General features: G+C 42.2%; 1 protein-coding gene across 1 annotated transcript in view; it reads right to left on the bottom strand.

The window, feature by feature from the left end:
• The window catches only part of CCNT1 (cyclin T1), a 28,492-nt gene extending 6,049 nt beyond the window's left edge, over window positions 1-22,443 (bottom strand). Inside the window, exons 1-8 of the mRNA XM_004616708.2 lie at window positions 22,226-22,443; window positions 20,407-20,488; window positions 9,773-9,901; window positions 6,545-6,605; window positions 3,437-3,499; window positions 2,276-2,321; window positions 1,045-1,208; window positions 825-895 (exon numbers count right to left, since the gene is read on the bottom strand). Coding sequence (XP_004616765.1) covers window positions 825-895; window positions 1,045-1,208; window positions 2,276-2,321; window positions 3,437-3,499; window positions 6,545-6,605; window positions 9,773-9,901; window positions 20,407-20,488; window positions 22,226-22,386 — 777 coding nt within the window. The 5' untranslated portion in view covers window positions 22,387-22,443. The remainder of the gene's footprint in view (window positions 1-824; window positions 896-1,044; window positions 1,209-2,275; window positions 2,322-3,436; window positions 3,500-6,544; window positions 6,606-9,772; window positions 9,902-20,406; window positions 20,489-22,225) is intronic.
• Window positions 22,444-23,714: the final 1,271 nt, after the last annotated feature.

Genomic DNA, 23,714 nt, shown 5'->3' with positions numbered 1-23,714 from the left:
AACAGAAGTGACCCCTGAACACAGAACCACAAGTAAGCCCTCTGCGCTGTTGGGGAAGGCCCAAAAATACAAAACAAGAAATATAAATAAACCTTCAGTTCAAAAAGCTAAAGTACATGCTTTGCATGCAGCATGGCAGGATTTGGTCTGAACACTACTGAAGGACACTTCAGGGGATTATCTAGAATAATCTCCTAAAACACTGAGCTGCTAGGTATGGCCCCAAAACAGCAAACAAAAACTTCCTGCCATTTTCACTAGTGAACCTGGAGGACAGTTTACTAAGTGAAATAAATGAGACATAGAAAGATGAATATCGGCCCAGGGATATGGCTCAATGTTGAGAACTTGCATATGCTACAAGATTTCACTTATTATGAGATGACCAATTATTTCACAAAAGTAGCAATACTTATAAAACAAATTCTGCTAGCATTTATGACCACTGACCAGTTGTCAAGCTATGAATTAGAAATTGTGAATACTGCAACACAGAAAAAGGAAAATTCCAAACATAAAGCACAAATCCAATTCAAAAACATATGGTGAGATCCAGGGATGGGGCTGAGGATGTATGTGGTAGAGTGCCTGTCCAGAATACATGAAGCTATGAATTTGATCCTGGTACCTTCCACATCTGACTATGATGCAATTCCTGTTACCATCCCAGAATTCATATGTGCAATCCTAGAACCATAATGATCCTCAACACTGCAATAACTAAAGGGAAAGGAGTAGAGGAAAGAGAAGTTTCTAAGACAAATGAGTTTTTCAAAAACAAAAAAAATGGTTTTGTCTCCCAAGCTCCTCGTAACAATTCTTACCCTCCAATTGCGAATTCTTTTGAGCCTGTTGGGAGTTTTCTCCAGAATCTGTAGAAATTCATGTGTCAGTTCTACAAATGAAAAAGGACATTAAAAAAAAATCAAATCAGGCAGAACTGATAAAAGAAAACAACCTCAAGTAACTGTTTTCATCTGAACCATCAGGAACCTTTGGCTGGACAGGCAAGTGCTTTTAAGGGTCCCTTACTCTAAAACTTACCATCTAAAAGTTCCAGGGTGACAGTGGCGTCAACATACTCCCACCAGTGCTTCCCGTCAGTTGAGACTGGGATCTCCCAGTTGGACCACTTGCAAGCCAGATGAATGCAGACACAGGCCACTACAGGAGGTGTGTACTGCAGGCTAAATGTGGTCAAATGCAGGCTGGCATCAGAGGGGAGGAAACAAGAGAGTGTCATGAGCTCTCAATTCTGAACCCAAAGTTAAAACTCTCTATTATTTAAAAAAACAAAAAACAAAAAACTTAAAAAACACTGGAAAGCAAGAAGGACAAGATATTTTCTATGCTCTGACCCAGTATTCAGCATCATACACGCAATAATTCATCTGCTCAGGTAACATTTCTAAGTTTTCTGATTAGTCACCATTCAATCCATAAATTACTAAGGACCAAAATTAAAAACAAAAACAAAAACAAAAACTGAGTACTCATGTTTTTTAGAATAAGAACCTATTGTCCTGAGAAGAAGCCCAAAACATAAGGGGAAAATGTTAACATTCTGGTATTTGTAATTCTTAAATATTTAAGAAAATATTCTAAAATTTACCTAGTCTCCTGCAAGCCCATTAAAATAGTGAATAATTATTTTGTCAAATGTGAATATGCTGAATGAATGATCCATTAAAACAGATGTCTGCCATCTGGCCATAAAAACAAGTCAATTAGCCTTGAGAATCATTAGGAGTATGTTAGGTTTCCACAAACAATCAATAGACTGAAAATGAAAATGAACAAGCTATTTGGTAATACAAGTTGTAATTGTATTTTTCTTAAAGGGAAGGAAAAAAACCCCAATCCTTACACATGTAAATATTCACTTATCTGAGAGTGGGGGAAGAAAAAGGAGTTTTAAAGTTATAAACTGCAGAATCCTCCAAATTAGATTTGTAGTCACTGTCAACAATGAGAACTATACTCTTGGATATTTTAATCAATCACATGCAAATTCAAGTAAGTTATCAATAATGACATCTTAGTAAATTAAAAGGTACCATAAAATTTAAGGCAAAACATGAAAAAAAAACCAAAAACAGAAAAATCAACACTCATCAAAGAAATGTAACATTTACTACCAGAGATCCACATGGGGGTCTTTCAGTTCTAATTTACTAAGTGCCAACCTGACAACTTCCCAAAGACCCCCCTCAAAAAATAATTCCAACCCAAGTGAAATTTTATCCCAAACCAAGAAAAGTATTAAAATATAAACCTGTTGGTTGCCATGAAGTATGAAGTCTGTGCTAAGTCCTTACTTGCTAAAAAAAAGAAAAGAGAGAAGAGAGAATGGGGAAAGGGAAGAGGGGAAAAGCCATTAATTCTGTGAATTTGCACCAAATATTTTTACGTATTTAAAAACTCCATGGTCCCTCAACATCTACTGTTCACATTCTACCAAAGGACAAAGACTAGCAAATTTTAATTGGAACAATAATTATGCTATTTGCAAACCTAGTTCTGTACATTAGGTACTTACCAGGGTTAACTTTAAAATTAAATTCTCGAGCATCTTCCTCAGAGTCTGACACAATGTATTTGGAGACGGTGACACAAGCATTTTTAATAAACAACCTGAGATTCTGATTTTCTATGCTCAGACTCAGTATTCAGCATCGTACACCTATTAACCCATCTGCTCAGGTAACATTTCTAAGTTTCCTGATTAGTCACCATTTAATCCATAAATATTAAAGACCAAACTTTTAAAAAACAAAAACTGCATAGTCAAGTTTTTTAGAATAAGAACCTAGTATCCTGAGAAAACATAAGGGAAAACGTAACATTTTGGTATCTTATTTATTTGCTTTTCACTGCTGTTATGCTGCTTCCTGTGTTATCTTTTACCCACACTTCCCCTCTTTCTCGCCTCACCTCTTTCTCTTTCTCTCCCCTCACATCTTCCTAGATAAATGTCAATAAAACCAGGGGCTACAGCAGTAGTAAAATGGGCAGGGTGCTTGCCCTGCACGTGACCCTTGGCACCCCCTATGTGCCCCCATGAACTGCCAAGGGGTAACTGCTGAGTTCAGAGTCAGGAGTAAGTCCTGAGCACTTACTCTGGTATGGCCCCAAAAAGAAAGACACCAACCTGCCTTAAATCAGAATCGCTCACTTTATTTCAAAGTTGTACTATTTTATTTGTTCACAGCAAGTCATAGTCTTAAACCTTAAACCAACTGGGCCAGAGAGATCTTATTGCGGGTTAAGGTATTGGCTTTGCATTGGCCAACCCAGGTTTATCCCCCCACATACAATAAATCTTCTCAGCACAGAGCTAGGAGTAAGCCCTGAACTCTATAAGGTATGGTCCAAATATGCAAAAAAGAAATGTTTTAAGATTTTAAGACATCAGACTCCAAGTGGAATTACTTACCTCGAACTAGCTGAGTACACTTTACCACATGTGTATGTGGGTGATCAATTGTGAGTTCAAAACCTTAAAGAAAAAAGCATATGGTTAAAAAGATGAAGATTCTAAAGGCTTTTCGTATTTCTTTTTATCCAAGTCACTTCCAGGTCCCCCTCATTCTTTTTTCCTAAAATTGCTGTTCAGAGGCTGAGTTAAAATGCAACACATTTTGGGGCTGGATTTATATAGTACAACAGGTAGGGTATTTGCCTTGCACACAGCCAAGCTGGATTCGATCTCCAGCATCCCCTATGATCCCCGCCAGGTGTAATTCCTGGGTGCAGAGACAGAATTAACCCCTGAGCATCACCAGGTATGGTGCCAAAACAAAACAAAAAAATACTCTCGTCTAATGTTAAGTCCAAAGCTGTTTACATATTGAGGTACAAGATACTGTTAATACATACAATACTGTTTCAAGAACCCTCAGAAATAAATAACCTCTAAAAGTGTTTTAATTTTGGGGGGGCATAGGGGCTTGGGCCTCCAAACCTGGGTGTGCTCCAGGGATCATTCCTGGTGGTACTCCAAAGACCATATGCAGCACTGCGGATACAACCAGGTCAGCTGCATGCAAGGCAAGCACTCTCCATGCTGTACTATCTCTCTGGCCAATTCCCTACCTGTGGTACTCTCTCTCCAACCAATGTTTTAATTTAAAAAAAAAAAATTATTTTGGGTCACAGCAGTCCTGAGAGGTCCTGGTTCGGTACTTAGGGGTACTCTGTGATGCTGGGAACTAAATCTGAGCCTCTTGCATGCAAAGCTCAGTCTGTCCTACAACATATCTTTAAGAACAGAGGGGCCAGAGAAATGGTTCAATGGGATGAGCTCTTCCTTTATTAATTTACTTATTTATTGTTTTTTTTGGGTCACACAGCGATGCTCAGGGGTTACTCCTGGCTCTTTACTCAGGAATTACTCCTGGTGGTGCTGGGGGACCATATGGGATGTCAGGAATACAACCTGGGTCAGCCGCATGCAAGGCAAACGCCTTCCTTGCTGTACTATCGCTCCGGCCCCAAGCTTATCCTTTATATGTGAGATGCCCAGTTTCAATCCCCTAGCACATCCTACCCACATTTGATGGGTATGTATGGCCCCCAAAATAAAAACGAACAAAACAGGGTTAATAGAAGCTTGAGCAAGCATTCCCTCAAATGATTACCATTTTCTTCTGAGGGGCCCACAAGGGTGCTACTGAGGAGCTACACCTGGCTCAGTATCGGCTGCCCCCACTGGTGCTTCCCTGAGTACCATGTGGTGCAAGGGTTGAACCCGGCATTCAAACTGCAGCAAAGCAACTCCAGAATTCAAAGCAAACACTCCAGTCCTTTGGGCTCTCTCTCTAGCCCAAATGATTATTTATTTCTAAAGCTTAATCTTAAAGAAACATTTCAAAGTGTATCCTCCCTCTTACCCCAGTTTATTCCTTTTCATCATCTTAACTGCATTACTGATCATCTTATCCAACTCCAAATATTCTTCACCAAAACTAAGAGTATCAGTGCCTATAAACATTTGATATATGCGTATATATACAAACTTACATTCTTTAGATATAAAAAACTTCTACTGAGAAGTTTGTATTATGTAAATTATTTTAGAAGGGTAACCAATTCCTGAAAACTGTATCTAATTGGTTTTCACATTAAATAGTAAAAATATATTCTGCCAGAAGAGTATCACTGGCCACTAAATATGGCTACCACAAATTTAAATAAAGGTTAATTAGCAGAATTAACTTCAGAAATAATTTTAGGAACTAGGGCATATATGTATGCAATAAAATGTACCTGTACCAATAACTTTCCAAAAAAACTAGTGAAATCCTCCCCAACCTAGAGAAGAAATGAAAGCCAAAGAATTAGGGGGAAGAGTATTATTTTGTTTGTTTTTGGGCCACACCAGTGGTGCTCAGCGGTTACTCCAGGACCTGCATTCAGGAATTACTCTTAGCAGTGTTTGGGCGACTATTCGGGATGCTAGGAATCAAACTTGGGACTATACTATCATTCTAGTCCAGGGAAAAACTTATTTTCCATATTTGTTAAACTTCTAAAGACAGTCTCTCTGATGAAAATAATAAGAGATCACTAGGGTTACTCATCAATAGCCATAAACATGAATTTTTCCACCTTCTACACAGCTGCTTTAAACACTACCAGGTTTTTTGTTAGTTTCTATTTTGGCATCTCACCCAGCAAGGCTTAGGACTTACTCCTGGCTCTGTGCTCAGGGATCACTCCTGCCAGGGTTGGGGTGACCATATAGTATGCTGGGGATTGAACCCAGATCTACCATGCTCCAGGGAAATGTATACCAGATGTATGTATTATCCCTCCAGACCCTAATTGCCAAAACTATAATAAGACTATAAAAATATGTGGTGGGTTGGAGACATAGCTTAAAGGGCTAAGTATGCAGGAGCCCTGGGTTCTGTTCCTGAGACCACACGGTACCCCAGCACTATCAGGAGCGCTACCAGGAGACCCAGATACCTCCAGCACCACTGGGTCTTGGCCAAAGACAACAATGAAAGAAAACAAAACCCAAAACATTAAGAGCTTTTTAGATAGTTTACACCCCTAACAGAAATTTTAAACTGTCAAACTAAAAAGCAAATCCAAAACCCTGAAATAGAAGGAAAAACAAAATCCAAACCCTTACTGTTATTTCAATGGTTAGCTATGCCTGAATTCTCTCTATAATACAGTATTCAGATTAAGCTCTGAGTACTTTACTGCAACCTCCTGCTAAAACCTCCCCAAGATATTTTCTTTCATTTTTCCTACTTAACACATGTTTAAAATTATATAAGGGCGCAGGGATGACACAGTAGTAGAGTGCTTTGTAATTATGATTCTATAAAGGCAATCCAGAAGTACTGCCATTGCCATTTATGATGTCCAGTGTCACAACGAAGTGTGTGATCTCTGGTATACCACAACAAAGTGTGTGAGACCCCAATCATCACAATAACAACAAAGGGGGGAAGAGAAAACAAAAACGAAAACAAAACCAGTTAAAACCAGATCACTCCATTATAGGCATTTAAAATTTTTAACATACCTAAAGTCTGCAAAATTATACTTTCTAGTATCACTAGATCTTGAACTTGTTGCAGGTAAGCCTGTAGAAAAAAAAAATCAGTTAATCCTCCAAAAGGTACAACATAGAAATATAAACAATCCTTCCCAAGGAAACCAAAGGCAAAAAGTAGGGTATGATATAAAATGCACCAGCCTTTCTTTCTTTCTTTTTTTTTTTTTGCTTTTTGGGTCACACCCAGCGATGCTCAGGGGTTATTCCTGGCTTTGCACTCAGGAATTACTCCTGGCAGTGCTTGGGGGACCATATGGGATGCCAGGGATTGAACCCAGGTCGGCCGCGTGCAAGGCAAACGCCCTACCCGCTGTGCTATCACTCCAGCCCAACACCAGCCTTTATTTCTATTCAATACAGATTCTTTTTTTTTTTTTTTTTTTTTTGCTTTTTGGGTCACACCTGGCTGTGCACAAGGGTTACTCCTGGCTCTGCACTCAGGAATCACCCCTGGCGGTGCTCAGGGGACCATATGGGATGCTGGGAATCGAACTCAGTTCGGCCACATGCAAGGCAAACACCCTACCCGCTGTGCTATCTCTCCGGCCCCTCAATACAGATTCTTTTAAAGTATAAAAATTAGGGGGCTGGAGCGATAGCACAGCGGGTAGGGTGTTTGCCTTGCACGCGGCCGACCCGGGTTCGAGTCCCAGCATCCCATATGGTCCCCTGAGCACCGCCAGGGGTGATTCCTGAGTGCATGAGCCAGGAGTGACCCCTGTGCATCGCCGGGTGTGACCCAAAAAGCAAAAATAAATAAATAAATAAATAAATAAAGTATAAAAATTAAACTAGTATATGAAAAAGTAAGTTTATTCATAAATGGCTACAGAAAAGTATCAGATGAGACTTTACAGTTCATATGATGCACAAACTATAATACCTTTTTTTTTTGGGGGGGGCAGCTTTTTTTGGGTCACACCTGCCGATGCTCAGGGGTTACTCCTGACTCTGCACTCAGGAATTACTCCTGGAGGTGCTCAGGAGACCATATGGGATGCTGGGGATGGAACCCGGGTTGTCCATATACAAGGCAAATGCCCTACCCATTGCACTATCACTCTAGCCCCTAAAAAATACATTTTTTTAAAAGATTTTTTTTAGGGTTTACTCCTGGCTCTGTGCTCAGGGATTTCTCCTGTTGGGCTTAGGGAACCAAATGGTGTGCCAGGAATTGAACCCAGGTAGGCCCACTGCATGCAAGGTACTTGCCCTGTCCAATACTATCTTTCTGGACTCCTAAAAATATATTTTATTTATGTATGTATGTATGTATTTATTTATTTGCTTTTTTGGGTCACACCCAGAGATGCACAGGGCTTACTCCTGGCTTTGCACTCAGGATCACTCCTGGTGGCGCTTGGGGGGCCCTAGGGGAGGCTGGAAATTGAACCTGGGTCGGCCACGTGCAAGGCAAATGCCCTACCGCTGTACTATCACTCCAGCCCAAAAAATACATTTTTAAAAAACAACATTAAGACATCTGCAAGTTTCTGTACTAAGTATTAAAATAGGCCATTTTTAGCATTTAAATATATTATACCTTTTTTTTTTTCAATAGGAGTTCAAAGGAAACAAAAACAGAAATTCTCTCAGATTTGGATTAGTCAGTACTGTAACCCAGAGGGTCCCACACTAATTAATTAATAATGCCCCTTAGGAGGGAGGGAATGTTAGAGAAAATCACTCAGCCTCTCTCCACAGTCTACCTTATTATACCAAACAGTAGCCCCCGCTATACCCACAAAAAACAATCTTCACAAAGCTACCATCTCCGCCTACCCCAAGCACTCCTCAGGGATCAGAGGTGTTAGTACTGTCCACTCCAGGAAATACTGCTATAGCCACAATCCAAGTATGGCTATGAACAATTGAAATGTACCTTGTTCAAACTGAAATGTGCTATAAACGTAAATGCACACTAGATTTTAAAGTCTTTATTTAAAAATAAATGAAGACTTTATATCGCTGGAGCGATAAAACAGCGGAAGGGCGTTCCCCTTTCACGCAGCCGACCCATGTTCGATTCCTCCGCCACTCTCGGAGAGCCCGGCAAGCTACCAAGAGTATTGCACCTGCACGGCAGAGTCTGGCAAGCTACCTGTGGCATATTGGATATGCCAAAAACAGTAACAATAAGTCTCACAACGAGAGACGTTACTGGTGCCCGCTCGAACAAATCGATGAGCAATGGGATGACAGTGACAGTGATTTAAAAATAATTAGAAAAATAATGTGAACTAATGTGAAAGAGTCCTAATTAATGATATTTAATCATTTAGAAAATTATTTATTTTATAGGGCTGGAGTTATAGCACAGTGGGTAGGGCATTTGCCTTGCACGCAGACAACCCGGGTTCGATTCCCAGCATCCCATATGGTCCCCCGAGCATTGCCAGGAGTGATTCCTGAGTGCGGAGCCAGGAGTAATCCCTGAGCACCGCCAGGTGTGACCCAAAAAGCAAAAAACAAAACCAAAAAACAAAATTATTTTTTAATTTTGGGGTCACACTTGATGTTCAGGGGTTACTCCTGGCTTTGTGCTCAGGAATTACTCCTGGTAGTGCTTGGGGGATCTTATGGGCTGCTGGGGATCAAACCCAGGTCAGAAGCTTGCAAGGCAAGCGTCTTATAGGTGTTACCTGGTATACTATCTCTCCAGCCCCAATATTTAATAATTTTAAGAGTTAAATGAACCCTATTATTAAAAGTAACTTCTAGGGGTTGGAGAGATAGTACAGCAAGTAGGTATTGGTCTTGCATATGGCTGACATGGGTTTGATCTCTGGCACCCTATAGTCCCGAACTATGCCAGAAGTGATTCCTGCGTGCAAAGCTAGGGGTAAGGCCTGAGCACCACTAGGAGTGGCCCAACTCTATCCCCCACCCACACACATACAAAAAAAACCCAACCCGAAAGTTACAATCCCAATATATACATGTATACAGGCACAGAAAAAAGAAGTCACATATAATAATGGTTTATTAGGTAAGTTGTATCTATTTTTCTATATTTTTCTTTTATTACAATGAATTTGTATCAATTAACTTTTGATACAAAATTTATGATGTATTATATTAGTAAAGAAGAAACAAAACCAAAAAGGTTCTGTAACGACCCTTCCTCAGCAACAGCTTATAAAATCAATAATGACTTAAGCCAAGAAAGACCAATAAGTATTATCAAAAACCTACCTCACTCCTGGTATCAGGAAGTGATTCCTGAGGATGGAGACAAGCGTGAGCTACCTTGATGACATGTTCCAGTTTTTTTGGCTGCTCCTCTACTTTAGCTGCTAGAAATAAGGCTGCCGGAGCCACAGACTGCATGGAGAAAAAACAAACTGCATAAAACACAGGCCTATTTTGCTTTTTGGGTCACACTCAGCGATGCTCAGGGGTTACTCCTGCCTGGCTCTGCTTAGGAATTACTACTGGCAGTGCTCAGGGGACCATACCGGATGCCAGGGATCGAAGCTGGGTCAGCAAACACCCCACCCACTGTATCATCACTCCGGCCCCCTCTCATGATTTTTTATTCTATTTTAAATAAAGTTCCGCAGCTATTAATCTAATCCACTTCCAAAAATCAACTCTCCAATACTCATTAAAAGCTAAGCAGGGGGCTGGAGAGACAGCCAGAGGTTAGGGTGTTTCCCTTGCACTGTCCAACCATGCTTTGATCCCCAGCATCCTTCCCCTCCTCCTCCCCCTGCCAGCCCTCCAGGAGTGATTCCAGAACACAGACCAGAAGTAAGCCCTGTACACAGCCAGGAGTCAGAGGTACCATAGTGGATAGTTGCTTTCATGTGGTCAACCAAGGTTCAATCCCCTGCACTACAGGTGGTCCCCAGAGCCCCACAAGGAGTGATCCCTAGCTCAGCACCAGAAATAAGCCCTGAGCACATGCAAATGTGGCCCCAAAAAATAAACACAAAAAGCTAAGCAGGTACCAGAGAGACAGTACAGAGGTTAAGGCACATAAGTGCACATAGCAGACCTTAGTTGAATTTCTGGGGCACCACCGGAATGGCCCAGGTGAGCCCTGACACTGCAGACACTCACAATGAATCACTAGCCTGGACGGCCAAGAATCACATGAGTGGTCCCTGAACCCCGCTCAGCACTGCTTGGGAGCCCTCACAACCACCCTGCCCCAGACAAACATGCTTGGCATGCAAGAGGCCCAGATTTGATCCTTAACACAGCACCTTTCCTCCAGTACCACTAAACCACTAGGAGTGACCCTTGGCCGGGAGCACTGGGATGGGATGTGGCCAAAAACCAAGAAAGAGAAACTCCAGCTCAATGATCAGGGGTTGCTTCTGGTGGTACTCAGGAGACCAGGAGATGTTAGGGATCAAACTATGCTGCCTACATGCAAAACATGCACTCCAGTCCACTGAGCTCTCTCTCTGGCTCTTATCTTTTCTTCTCTTTTTTTGCTTTTTGGGCACACTGGTGATGCTCAGGTGATGCACTCCTGGCTCATGCACTCAGGAATTACTCCTGGCAGTTCTCAGGGGACCATATGGGATGCTGGGAATCAAACCCAGGTCGGCCGCGTGCAAGGCAAATACCCTACCTGCTGTGCTATTGCTTCAGCCCCCCTCTGGCTCTTTTCTAAAAGGATTAAACTGAGACATGGAGAAAAAGCAAATCCATACAGGTATTTCATTTATTTTATTTTGCTTTTTGGGGGTCACACCCAGCGATGCTCAGGGGTTACTCCTGGCTTTGCACTCAGGAATTACTCCTGGCAGTGCTTGGGGGACCATGGGATGCCGGGGATCGAACCTGGGTCGGCTACGTGCAAGGCAAACGCCCTACCCACTGTGCTATCGCTCCGGGCACCCCCATACAGGTATTTCAAAAAATGAATTATTGAACTCAACTACTGCCATGCTCACGGCCACTCTCACGCTCAGGCAGAGCCTCACCCATGAGTAAACCCATCCCTAGACATCTTATACCTCCCACCACTCATACTCCAAGAGTAGTGCACCATATATGACGGGGTTTAAAGTAGGAGGCAACCAATCTTAGAGGGAAATATATTTTTACATATGTGTGTGTATATATATATATACATATGTACACACACAAACACAAGCACATAGGGCTCAACCTTTAACAACATATTAGTAATCTCTTATAGAAAGGCTTAATGGCCCCTGAATGAAATGCAACAGTCTTCATACACTGTCCCCTAAGGAAAGTATTTTGGAGCATTTTCAGCAGTTTACTCATAATGAACAATACAAAATAAATTACTTTGGTTCTGCTTTGAGGCAGGGGTTGGGGTTCAGGATGGAAACATTCAAAATAAAGTGGTGGGAAGGTGTAATGGTGGTGGGATTGGTGTTTGAGTATTAAATGTAAATGTAAACTACTTTATAAAAGTAAAATTTAAAAAATTAGATTACTGTTAGGGCTGGAGCGACAGTACAGCGGGTAGGATTCAATCCCCGGCATCCTATTTGGTTCCCCAAGCACTGCCAGGAATAATTTTAGCCCAGAGAAAGGAATAAACCCTGAGCAATAAGCACTATTACTTACACATAAAAGTAAGTAATTTTATGTGAAGCAGAATTAAAATATCTACAGGTACTGAGCATCCCTCTCGGGGAGCCCGGCAAGCTAGCGAGAGTATCGAGCCCGCACGGCAGAGCCTGGCAAGCTACCCATGGTGTATTGGATATGCAAGAAACAGTAACAATAAGTCCCACAACGAGAGACGTTACTGGTGCCCGCTCGAATACATCGATGAGCAACGGGATGACAGTGACAGGTACAGGTACTGAGCAGCATTCTAATATGATTTGTATTCTTACAATATCTGTTTAATGTACCTTGCTAAGTTTTTCTCCACAATCTATCTCATAGTAACAACTCACTTCCTTTCTAATTGCTGCCACTATTACATATGGAGCTTGTTACATACACATTCCTAGATTTTAAGGTAAGGCAAGAAGAGCCAGAGGAAAAAAAGAATGAAGATAAAGTGGAATAAGGGTATAAAAATATCCTGAACACTAAAGAAGCTAATTTTATAAATAAGATGTAGCACTGTAGCCCTATAGTCCCGTTACTCATCAATTTGCTGGAGTGGGCACCAGTAACATCTCCACTGTGAGACTTGTTACTGTTTTTGGCATATCAAATACACCATGGGGAGCTTGCCAGGCTCTGCCATGCAGGCAGGATACTCTTAGTAGCTTGCCAGGCTCTCTGAGAGGAACGGAAGAATCGAACCCGGGTCAGCCACATGCAAGGCAAACGCCCTACCCGCTGTGCTATCACTCTAGCCCAAAAATAAGACATAAGATATGTATTTGAAAAAAATCAGTGCAACTACAGATTTTAGAGAAAAAAAAAAGCAGAGTTTAATAAAAATTTAGGTTAGAGAAGGTAGTACAGAAAGGCACTTATCTTGCACATGACAGTAACAGCCATGACTCTCTAGCTTCAACCCACAATAGCACACATGGTTTCCTAAGCATAGCCAGGAGTTACTCCTGAACACAAAGCCAAGAATAGCTCTTGTGTACTACTGGATATGGATCAATACCTCCAAACCCCAATTAAAAAAGATTGAAACAATATTTAGAAAAATTAACTGAGAAGGAGCAAAAGGAAAAGTGTAGGATACTCTTTTCATTTTATGGACCGGAGACGGCTCAAAGGGTTGGAGCAGACACTCTGCATGAGAGAGGACTAGGTTTAACTTTTAATACTTTGCATGGTTCCGCCAAGCGTCACTAGGATACTAGGGCATGGAGAGATAGTACAGTGGGTTAAGGTGTTTGCTTTGCATGCAGCTGAACTGGGTTCGATCCCCAGCATCCCATATGGTGCCCCAAGTACCACCAGGAGTGATTCCTGAGTGCAGAGCCAGGAGTAAGACCTGAGCATCACTGGGTGTGACCTAAAAACAAACTAAAAATAAAAGAGTAGGATACATTAAAAAGTTCATTTTAGGGTCCAGATAGTATAGGGGTTAAAGTGCTTGCCATGCACACAGTTGACCTCAGCTTAATCCTGGCATATCGCCCTTGAGCATCATCAGGAGTGACCCTAAGTACAGAGCCCAGAGTAATCCCTGAGCACAGCCTAGTATTCCTCTTCCCTGCAAAAAAAGTTCATTTTATGGACCAGAGAAATAGCTCAAAGGACTGGAGCAGACACTGCATGAGAGAGGACCAAGTTTAATTCTTAATACTTTGAATGGCTCCGCCAAGCATCACTAGAAGCGATCCCCGAACACTACTTTTCCTGGCATAACCAGAACACCACTGGGTGTGGTCCAAGATCAGAAAATTATTTACAAAGAGAAAACGTTAGTAAGTCAAACATCAGAAATAAAGTTTACAGTAGGAACTAGCAGTAAGGGAGGGGATCGATAAGCATTACTTTGAAAAATTAACAGGGTTTTTCTATTTATATATTTGCACGCAAATAAAAATATCCACTGGGAAATACTCCAAAATACTACTAATACTGGCTTTGAAGAGTAAGCTATACAGGGGCATAATCTTTTTTCTGCCCTTTTTTAACCATATCACAATATATATTGCTAGAGAGAAGAGTACCACTATAAAATCATCATGAATCTGTCACTGTTTGGGCAAAGGGGTTAAGAAAAAGAATACTTCAACTACCAACCACAAGGACACTTCAACTACTTTACTGAGAAAGACTGTAACTGCACTGTCAAGAGGCTATAAAAAAATTTGAGAGTATGGCATACAAACCATGGCTAATAAACAAGATGAATCTAATTAAGTGAAAGACCACAAGTTATTTCAATATAATTTTCTGTAACTGACTCACTGCTCCTTATGCAATCAATCTCAAACTAAATTCATTTTCCCATCAAAGGCAGGTTCAAGCCCCCCCCTTTATAATTTTTAAAATTCTTTTACTGGTTTATAATTCTTTTTTTTTTTTTTTTTTACTTTTTGGGTCACACCTAGAAACGCACAGGGGTTACTCCTGGCTCTGCACTCAGGAATCACTCCTGGCGATGCTCAGGGAATCATATGGGATGCTGGAAATCAAACCTGGGTCGGACGCATGCGAGGCAAATGCCCTACCTGCTGTGCTATTGCTCCAGCTCTGTTTATAATAATCTTAAAACCCCCATTACACCTAAAGCCCAGAACAGGGGAGAAGGTGAGAGAGATGGAGGACGGATGCTAAGCTTATGTCTACAGCAAAAACTGGTGTTTCCTGTAGTGTGTGGGAAGGAGGCAGAGAGGAGACTCCATATTGCTAAACAGGAGTAGGCTGGCAGAAGGTGAACTAAGAAAGACCTTAGGCCAAAGATCTTAAGATATTCTCTATTTTGAAGGAAAGCAGGTAGTATTTACTTGCTATGTACAAGTAGTAATATATAAATTAACTGTGAGCTACTCTATGAGACAGGGACTTTTACTGACATCAGAGAAAGCTAAGGGCTAGTGTGCCACTGGCACTGCATAGTACCATAGTACCATAGTGCTAAGCTGTAAGCAGTATCCAACAACACCCAATGTAGACCAAAAGCAAACAACAACAACAAAATTACCCCAACAACACAGAGAAAGAAATCTGAAGTCTATGTTAGTGGAACAAAACCAAACTGCAACGAAGACTCAAATCTAGTTTTAATACTTGAGGTCCTTCCTCTTGTATTTTGTTTTGTTTTGGTTTGGATTTTGGGCCATACCCAGTGGTGCTCAGGAGCTACTCCTGGCTCTGCCTGGGACATCAGGTTGCTAGGAATTGAAACCAGGTTGTGCAAGGCAAGAGCCCTACCTGCTGTACTATCTATCCCTCCAGCCCCAGTCCATCCTCTTAGTCATTACACTTGGCCTTTTAAAAGTTAACTAATATACCCAGTCAAACTATTAAAATAGAGCATGACTTTAAAAATATGTAAAAACAATATGCACATATATCGTTAATTTTATGTTTAAATCAAAACAAAAATATAATAAACAAAATTGTAATTAATAATTGGCTTTCTTTTTTAAAAGACAAGCATTTTTTAAAATACAAGCACTTGTCTTTTTGAAAAGACATGCATTTTTTTAAAAGTGCAAGCATTTAAAATGTGGAAACGGGGAGGCTGGATCGATAGCACAGCAGGTAGGGCATTTGTCTTGCACACAGTTGGCCCGGGTTCGGTTCCCAGCATCCCATATGGTCCCTTGAGCACCCACCACCAGGAGTAATTCATGAGTGCAGAGCCAGGAGTAACCCCTGTGCATTGCCAAGTGTGACCCCAAAACCAAACCCAGATAAATAAATAAAATAAAATGTGGAAGCAGGCTGGAGAGATAGGAGAGTGGATAGGGTGCTTGTCTTACATACGGTCAACCCGGGTTTCTCCAGCATCCCAATACTGTCCCTCAGCCCTGAAGGAATCACCTCTGGGCTCAGAGCCAGGTGTAGCCCAGAGCATAGCAGATGTGGAAACAAATTATTTAAACATGACCACTAAAGAAATAAAATTTACCCAGTCAGAGCAATAACTCAATGGGCTGAGAGCATGTATAGCATGTGGGAGACACGGGTTCAATTCCCCCAGAGTACATGGTCTACAGAGCACAGACCCTATTGCCTTGTATGTGCCTCCTCCACCCCCCAGTTTTCCCAAAAAACAAAACGCTGCCTCCCACCACAATACACATATACCTGGCAAGCTCTTTTCCTTCCAGGATATTAGAAATATACTAAATACACTTATGACTTGATCTTAGAACTTACTTGTTCTACATATACATAATACTTAAAAGATCGAAGAGATAGCTCAAAGGACTGGATGGCATGCTTTGCATGCAAGAGGCACAGGTTTGATCCCCAACACCACATGGTCCCCAAGCAATGCTGAAAATCTAAAACCAACCAACAATCAACAAAAAAGAAGTTATGAAATTGTTACAAGCCAGCTTAGGAGGGGCCGGAGAGATAGTATAGTCAGGAGCTTGCCTTGCACACAGCCAACCAGGGTCAATCCTGGCACCACATACAGCCTCCTGAGCACCACCAAAAGTGATCCCTGAGCAAAGAGCAGGAGGACGGCCAACCCCCACACCAGAAAAAAAATAAACTCAACCTGAGGATGTGGCAGTGGTAGTGCTCAAGCTTTCCATGTGTGAAACCCAAGGCAAAATAAAAATGGCAAAATACTCAGAGATTTTATATATATATATATACACACATAAATATATAATATGCATATACACATATATATGTGAAGAAGTGATACAAGTAAACAGAACAACAAAATTAAGAATCAAAAATCAACTTTGGAGGGCTAGAGTGATAGTGCAGTGAGCAGAGTGCTTGCTTGGCATGTAGCCGACCCGGGTTCAATCCCTGATATTCAGTAGTTTCCCCAAACCCCCCAGGAGAGATCTCTGAGCAGAGAGCCAGAAGTATCCCTTGAGCATAGCTGGGTATGGCCCCAAACCAAACAAACCTATCAATTTTGGGTACCCCCTAACTCCAGCTTTCTGAGCTATTTCCCAACACCTTATTAATAAAATTTATAATAAACTAGAAACAAACCAAATATCATCAAGAGTATTGATAAGATAAGCTATAGCAACATACAAGAAAATACATGACCATCTTAAAAAAAAGTAACATGATAAGATGTCCAATATTGAAGAAATAAATACGAGGAGAGCGCTGAAAATGACTGGGATACAATATGCCACAGTTTGTCAATGGTTATCTCTGAAAGGTAAGATAAAGAGGAGCATTTATTTTTTACATCAAGTATGTATTCTGTATTGCTTTAATTATTTTTGGGTGACATCTGACACTGCTCAGGGCTTACTCCTGGCTCTGTGCTCAGGGATCACTCCTAGCAGGGCTCAAAGGGGTGCTGGGGAATCAAACCTAGGTGGGGTACCTGGCTTGCCTATAGGTCACATATGGTGTTCAAGGGATCATATATAGTGCGAAGGAACAAACCCGAGTCAGCTGCATACAAGGGACTTAAAAACCCTGCACTATCTTTCCACTTCCCCAAATTGCTTAAATTTTTACCATGAATAATTACTTTCTTGGTACTAATATGAAAAAAAAAAAAAAAAACCCTCACAGGACCTTGATAGGAGACAGCAAAGCCACACAATGTATTTTAATCCTCTGAAGTCTGAATTTGAATTCATCGCAACAAAGCTCTCAGAATTTGCTTAGTAAAGGGATGATTCCCCCCCCCATGTTAATTTCAAATGTGCCTAAAATCTATTAGTAAATCAACACAAATTAAGAGCCACTGAACTTTGGAAACATGTCAAGACATCCAAGAGTATCTCAACATGGGCTAGTTAACTAGATCATATTGAAGGTGCTTTGCAAGATAAATAGGAACATCTAATCTGTTCTTGACAAACTTAATACATAGGAAATAAGGAAAAACATAAATATCTTAAAGTTAAGAGAATACATATATACATGGAAAAAACTGACAATATATCTGGATTCAAATCTTCATAATAGAAAAATGAAAAATTAGAGAAAACTTCCAGAATTGGTATGACCACTATAGACCTCCTCTTTAAATTTCACTGTCTTTTATTTAAACACACCCGCTGATGTTCAAGTGTTACTCCCTGCTTGTTCTCAGGGGAAATGTATAGCAAAAACAGAACCAGGGGCTTCCTCATGCAAAGCATAAAACTCCACTCTCAACCATCTCCCCAGCCCTACCTCATTCTTTACCTGCTAGTCTAGAGTATCTGAAAGCTTTATTAAATACTTATTTCTTCTTAAGGATGTACACATTACAGCATAAATAGGTACATAAAGATAAAATAAAACCAAACTGAATTAAAAGCAAAATTGGGAATATTTCACCCACTTTAAAGGGTTTCTTGGACAATTATTATTACTATTATTTTTTTTTTTTCTGTTTGGGTCACACCCGGTGATGCACAGGGGTTACTCCTGGCTCTGCACCCAGGAATTACTCCTGGCGGTGCTTGGGAGACCATATGAGATGCTGGGAATCGAACCTGGGTCGGCCGCGTGTAAGTCAAACACCCTACCCACTGTGCTATTGCTCCAGCCCCTGGACAATTATTTTCAATATTAAAGTCTGTCAATACCTCACAAGCGCTTTCTCTAACTTCACAGACTAATTCTCCAGGGCATTGAAAAAAAATAATCTCATGGGGCGGGAGCAATAACCAATCCAGGTTCGAATCCCAGCATCCCATATGGTCCCCTGAGCACCGCCAGGGGTGATTCCTGAGTGCAGAGCCAGGAGTAACCCCTGTGCATCGCTGGGTGTGACCCAAAAGGCAAACAAAAACAAAAACAAAAAACATAACTTCAAACTCCATCATGTTCGGGCTGGTGAAATAGTACAGGGGGTAAGGCAATCTCCCAAACCACACACAGCCTGAGCACTACCAGGAGATCCCTGAGCACAAAATCAGGAGTAAGGCCTGAGCACCGCTGGGTGCAGCCTCATTATAAAAAGCATCCCGAGAACTGGAGAAACAGTAGAAACAGTATAGTGAGGTGCTTCTGTGCACAGCACCTTGATCCCAGACTACTCAAGGTGCCGGGACCCAGGAAATGATCCTGGGTCCTGAGGCAGGAGTGACCCCAAAGTACTGTGGGTATGACCCAAGAACAAATAAACAAAGACCCTGTCACCTTAAAATAGTCTGAACACTTACCTTCACAAGCGTAACTTTTAAAATATTGGACCCAAGCAGTAGTCTAGCGAGTCGAGTGCACTTGCCTTGCTGACCCGCAACCCACCAGGAGTGACCCCTGAGCAGAAAGTCAGGGGTAAGCCCAAAGCACTGCTGGGTGTGGCACAACAAAACAAAACAAAACCCCAAAATATAATATTTGACACACAAATTTATTTAGAGTGCATATCAAGCTTTGTTGGGATCTTAGAAAGTTATCTACCTTACTTTTGCAAAGAAAAAAGCACCATTTACAATTCTGTCCAGAAAAAAAAATCCCCTTTCTAGTACTATTATTTTCTTTTCCCTATCTTAAAAGTAATCCATCAGACAATAACATAATATACCTTCTCACTCCAACAGGCCAGTGATTTTAATTTTACCAGATTTATGGGGAAAAAACTTGAACTCATATATATTTGTTTTCCTGTAATCATATTTATCAGTTCAAATATTACACTCAATGGGGGGCCGGAGTGATAGCACAGCGGGTAGGGCGTTTGCCTTGCACGCGGCCAACCTGGGTTCGATCCCTGGCATCCCATATGGTCCCCCAAGCACCGCCAGGAGTAATTCCTGAGTGCAAAGCCAGGAGTAACCCCTGAGCATAGCTGGGTGTGACCCAAAAAGCAAAAAAAAAAAAAAAAACACTCAAATGAAGCAGTTTTTCCATTCACACTACTCTCCCACCCAGAAATGTTAAATACAGTTCAACATATTATGCTGAATACAAAAATGTTTTAAATAGAGTTCAACACTATTAGGTAAGCCATCTACTTGAATCATGTGCTAAACTATGGCTAAATACAGGAAAAACTGGAAGGCAAGTTTTCAAAAAGTAGTATAATACAATGAAAAAAAACAACCCCAAATTCTAAAGTTTAAGAAAATCTGAGGGATTGAGGGAACAGAGAGATACAACTGCAGGTAAGGTGTTTGCCTTGAACAAGGCTGATCCTGGTTCAATCCCTAACATAACATTTGATCCCCTGAGCACAGAGCCAGCAGAAAGCCCTGAACACTATCAGGTGTGACCGAAATCACCCTTAATCCTCGACCCCAAGAAAAATAAAATGAATTAAAGTCAATCACAAAAGGATTACAACATAGAAAAGTTATACTTACAATCCGATTAAACTGTGTAAAGGACTGAATCATGTAGAATCGATGCATATAAACTATAGCAGTATTGATAGTCAATTGTGAGCTAAAATGCTCAAGTTAAGGCCTCAAAACAAGAAAACACATATAATTTCCAAAAATACCATTTTTATAGCCTCCCCAAAAGACAATGTAGTGTAGAAGATCCTCAATGAAAATCATACTCACCTCTCCCTGAATTAAAAAGGTCTATTTTCTTCCACCAAACCATTAAACATACTGATAGCTCAGTACATTACATATTCAGTATCTACTTGCTTAACTTCTCTGCTTATATACCAACATGGAATATAAATAGAAAACAATACAAGATGTAAACCTTGCTGTCACTTGCCTACAGTACTCGTGATTCATTAGGTCAGACTGTAAATCCACACTATTTACAATGTTCTCCTTGTTTTGATCCCTAGATTTGTCTCTCAAACATGTAACTTCAGCATTAACTCTGTTCCATTACTCTTGGCAACCAAGTTTTCTCACATGTTGAACAGCAATAAATAACTATGAACTGGTTTTATATTTACTGCAAAGAAAACTTTTAAATGTGTAAACTTTTAAGGACTCAGAAGACAATGGGGGGAAGCATGTAGAGAGATAAGGCAGCCCTAGGGTAGCAACGGCCTTAATAACGGCCCGTTACATAAAAAGGGAAAGGCTCGGATATAACAAAAGAGAATTTCAAGCAAAAAGGCTTGAATTGAGTGCTGATCATATACCAAGGAAACAAGAGAATACTGGCTACTAAAAGAACACCCCTTCTGAGGTAAGCACATCAAAACACAAACATTAGAGACAGTACAGATAGCAACAGTTTCATCCAAGAATAATTTTTCACACCTAGAATGGAAAAAACTTTAAAAGTATTTTCTCTGCTACAAAACGAGTTTATTTTCTTAAAAAAAAAAAAACTTAGAGGGGAAAAAAAAAATCACTTAACTACCTCATTCTGTAACACCAGAAAAGGAATATATACACCAGCACCCAAAGTAACTTAAAATCCTAATAGTTTGTAAACGTTTCTACTTATTGTGTGTTGCAGAAGGACGGAACTTAGGGCCTCAAACATGCACGTAAATGCTCTAGCACGGGTACCTTTACGGGTCCCTCCCGGTAAACGTTTGTTTTTAAAAACAAACAGCTCTAGCGCTACCTCCCTAACAATCCAAACTGACACCGTTCCTCGAATTCAGTAGAACTCGAAATAGTAGAAACAGAAGAAATTCCTCTTAGAACATCTGAGCTTGGCCAAAGGCTGTGCCGGGCATAGAACCAAACGTGTCACACCATTTTACAGACGAGAAAAACAGGAGTCCGACCGATGAGAGAGCAAGTAGCGGGAGCTACAGGTTTTGAAGCAAACTGGGGCTAGCTGAGACTTTCGGATACTGACGTCTCAAACTCCCCTGACACACCAAGTTCACGGGACAGCGCCCGCCGTAGCACCTTCCACGAGCCTCTGGGGCACGGCAGAGATGCCCAAGTCTCAAGCTCGACACGGGAAGTAGCTGCGACAGCTCGAAAAGGAACTACAAAGGCCGGGCTGAAACAAAGCCGGGAAGGACACGAATTCCCGGCAAGGCCGGCGGCCGGCAGCGCAAGCGGGAAATGAACTCGTCGTCGCTCCCCTCAGCGGCCACCGAACCTCGGGCCGCTCTCCCGCGGGGCCTCCCACCCACACGGCCGACACCCGCTGTCCTCCCCGCTCGGTCCCAACACAGCCCAAAGCGAGGCACGGGCAAGATGGGGCTGATCCCCAGGCCGAGGGCCTAGGCCGCAAGGATACACGTAAAGTCGTTGTCCCATGTCCTGGAGCAGATTAGCCGCCTGCTGGCGATAATTGAGTTCTTTATCTGGGTCCAGGCCAAAGCGACGGGACGGGCTATTTTCCAGCTGTTCTCGAGTAAAATACCATCGCTTGTTGTTGTTCTTCCTCTCTCCCTCCATACTGCTTCAACCAGAAGGCAGCGGCGAAGGGTGCAAGCACTTCCCAGCGTCACCTAAGCGGCGACACACATCCGCTGTGCGGGGGCAAGTACGACGTGACGAACTTCCGCTAAGAGTGGACGGCTAGGTTGTGACACGCTTCCGCCCAGGAATTAAAGCGCTGCGCTTCCGGAATGGCCCTCGCGCCAGCCGTAGCCGAGCTAAGAACCAATAGGCGGCCAGAGAGAGCTTGCGGCCTCAGCGCAGGCGCCGGTCATGTGACCCCGGGAGGCGGGGCGGGGGGGGAAGTCCTTGTTCGAATCCCCGCATCTTCCCGCGAGGACTGCGCTCCGCCTTCGCGCTCTGGGCGGGGAAGCGCGAGGAGCGCTATGGCGGCGCGACTACCGGCTGTCCTGCCACTCTTGTGGCAGCGGCGTGAGATCGTCAAGTGAGGTCGACGAGGAACCTGGCGGGCAAAGTAGGGAGGTGAGGCTCAGCTGCGGAATCCGTGGGGCCGGAGCAGCGGGCGAGCGGGCCGGACGGTGTCCTCGCACGCAGCGACGCGGTTCGTCCTCGCGCCCCAGACGGCCCCGAGCCCCCGGAGTCATCCCCGAGTGCAGCAAGCGCAAACCCCAAACAAAACGAAACGGAACCCAGCTGGAAAAGTGATCGAAGAGTAGGGCTGTTTTAAATTTCAACATAGAGTAGGACTTTTCTTTTGTCGGTAGCAGTGTGAACTGCCCGCTTCAGAGCGCCCCGACACTCGCGTACAGTATCAGCGTAGTGTTGGCCGTGTTGCAGACAGTTCCGCTTAGATGCACCGTTCCATCGAATCGGCACAGTACCACAATTGCAGCCCTGCTCCGTTACCAGCATTCCGCCTAAATAAAACTGGCCGTTAAGTGTAGAAAACTACCACCTGCAGATTGGCACCTCGTCCTCCCTCTGTCAGGCCCAAGGGCTAGATGGCCCCAGCAAGCTATTTAAACTTTGTATTCCTCTTCTGCAAGTAAATGATAAATGGTATCGTTTTGTTGTGAGAAGAATTAAGAGAAGATTTCATTAAACTTTTATAACGTACCTGGCACATATTTTCCTAGCTAGTCAAAATTATCCTGGTATTTATTACACTGTATTGAAAACAAAGCAAAAAAAAAAATCCTTATTTTGTACCCCTTTCTTAACCTAGTACAAGTCAGACCTTACTAGTCAATAAAAGCTAGCAGGTGCCTTTGATAAACTGAGGGGCCGACTCTGAGTTTGAGCCTAGACACCTCATGGCCCTGCCAGCCTGCAGGCTAAGTACTAACCTCTGGCCAGGTGAGGCCCAAACGAAATGAGACACTTGG

This window comes from Sorex araneus, chromosome 2, assembly GCF_027595985.1.
Source record: "Sorex araneus isolate mSorAra2 chromosome 2, mSorAra2.pri, whole genome shotgun sequence".
Lineage (NCBI taxonomy): Eukaryota > Metazoa > Chordata > Mammalia > Eulipotyphla > Soricidae > Sorex > Sorex araneus.
The sequence above is the reverse complement of the archived record's forward strand: the minus strand, read 5'-3'. Positions and strand labels throughout refer to the sequence as shown.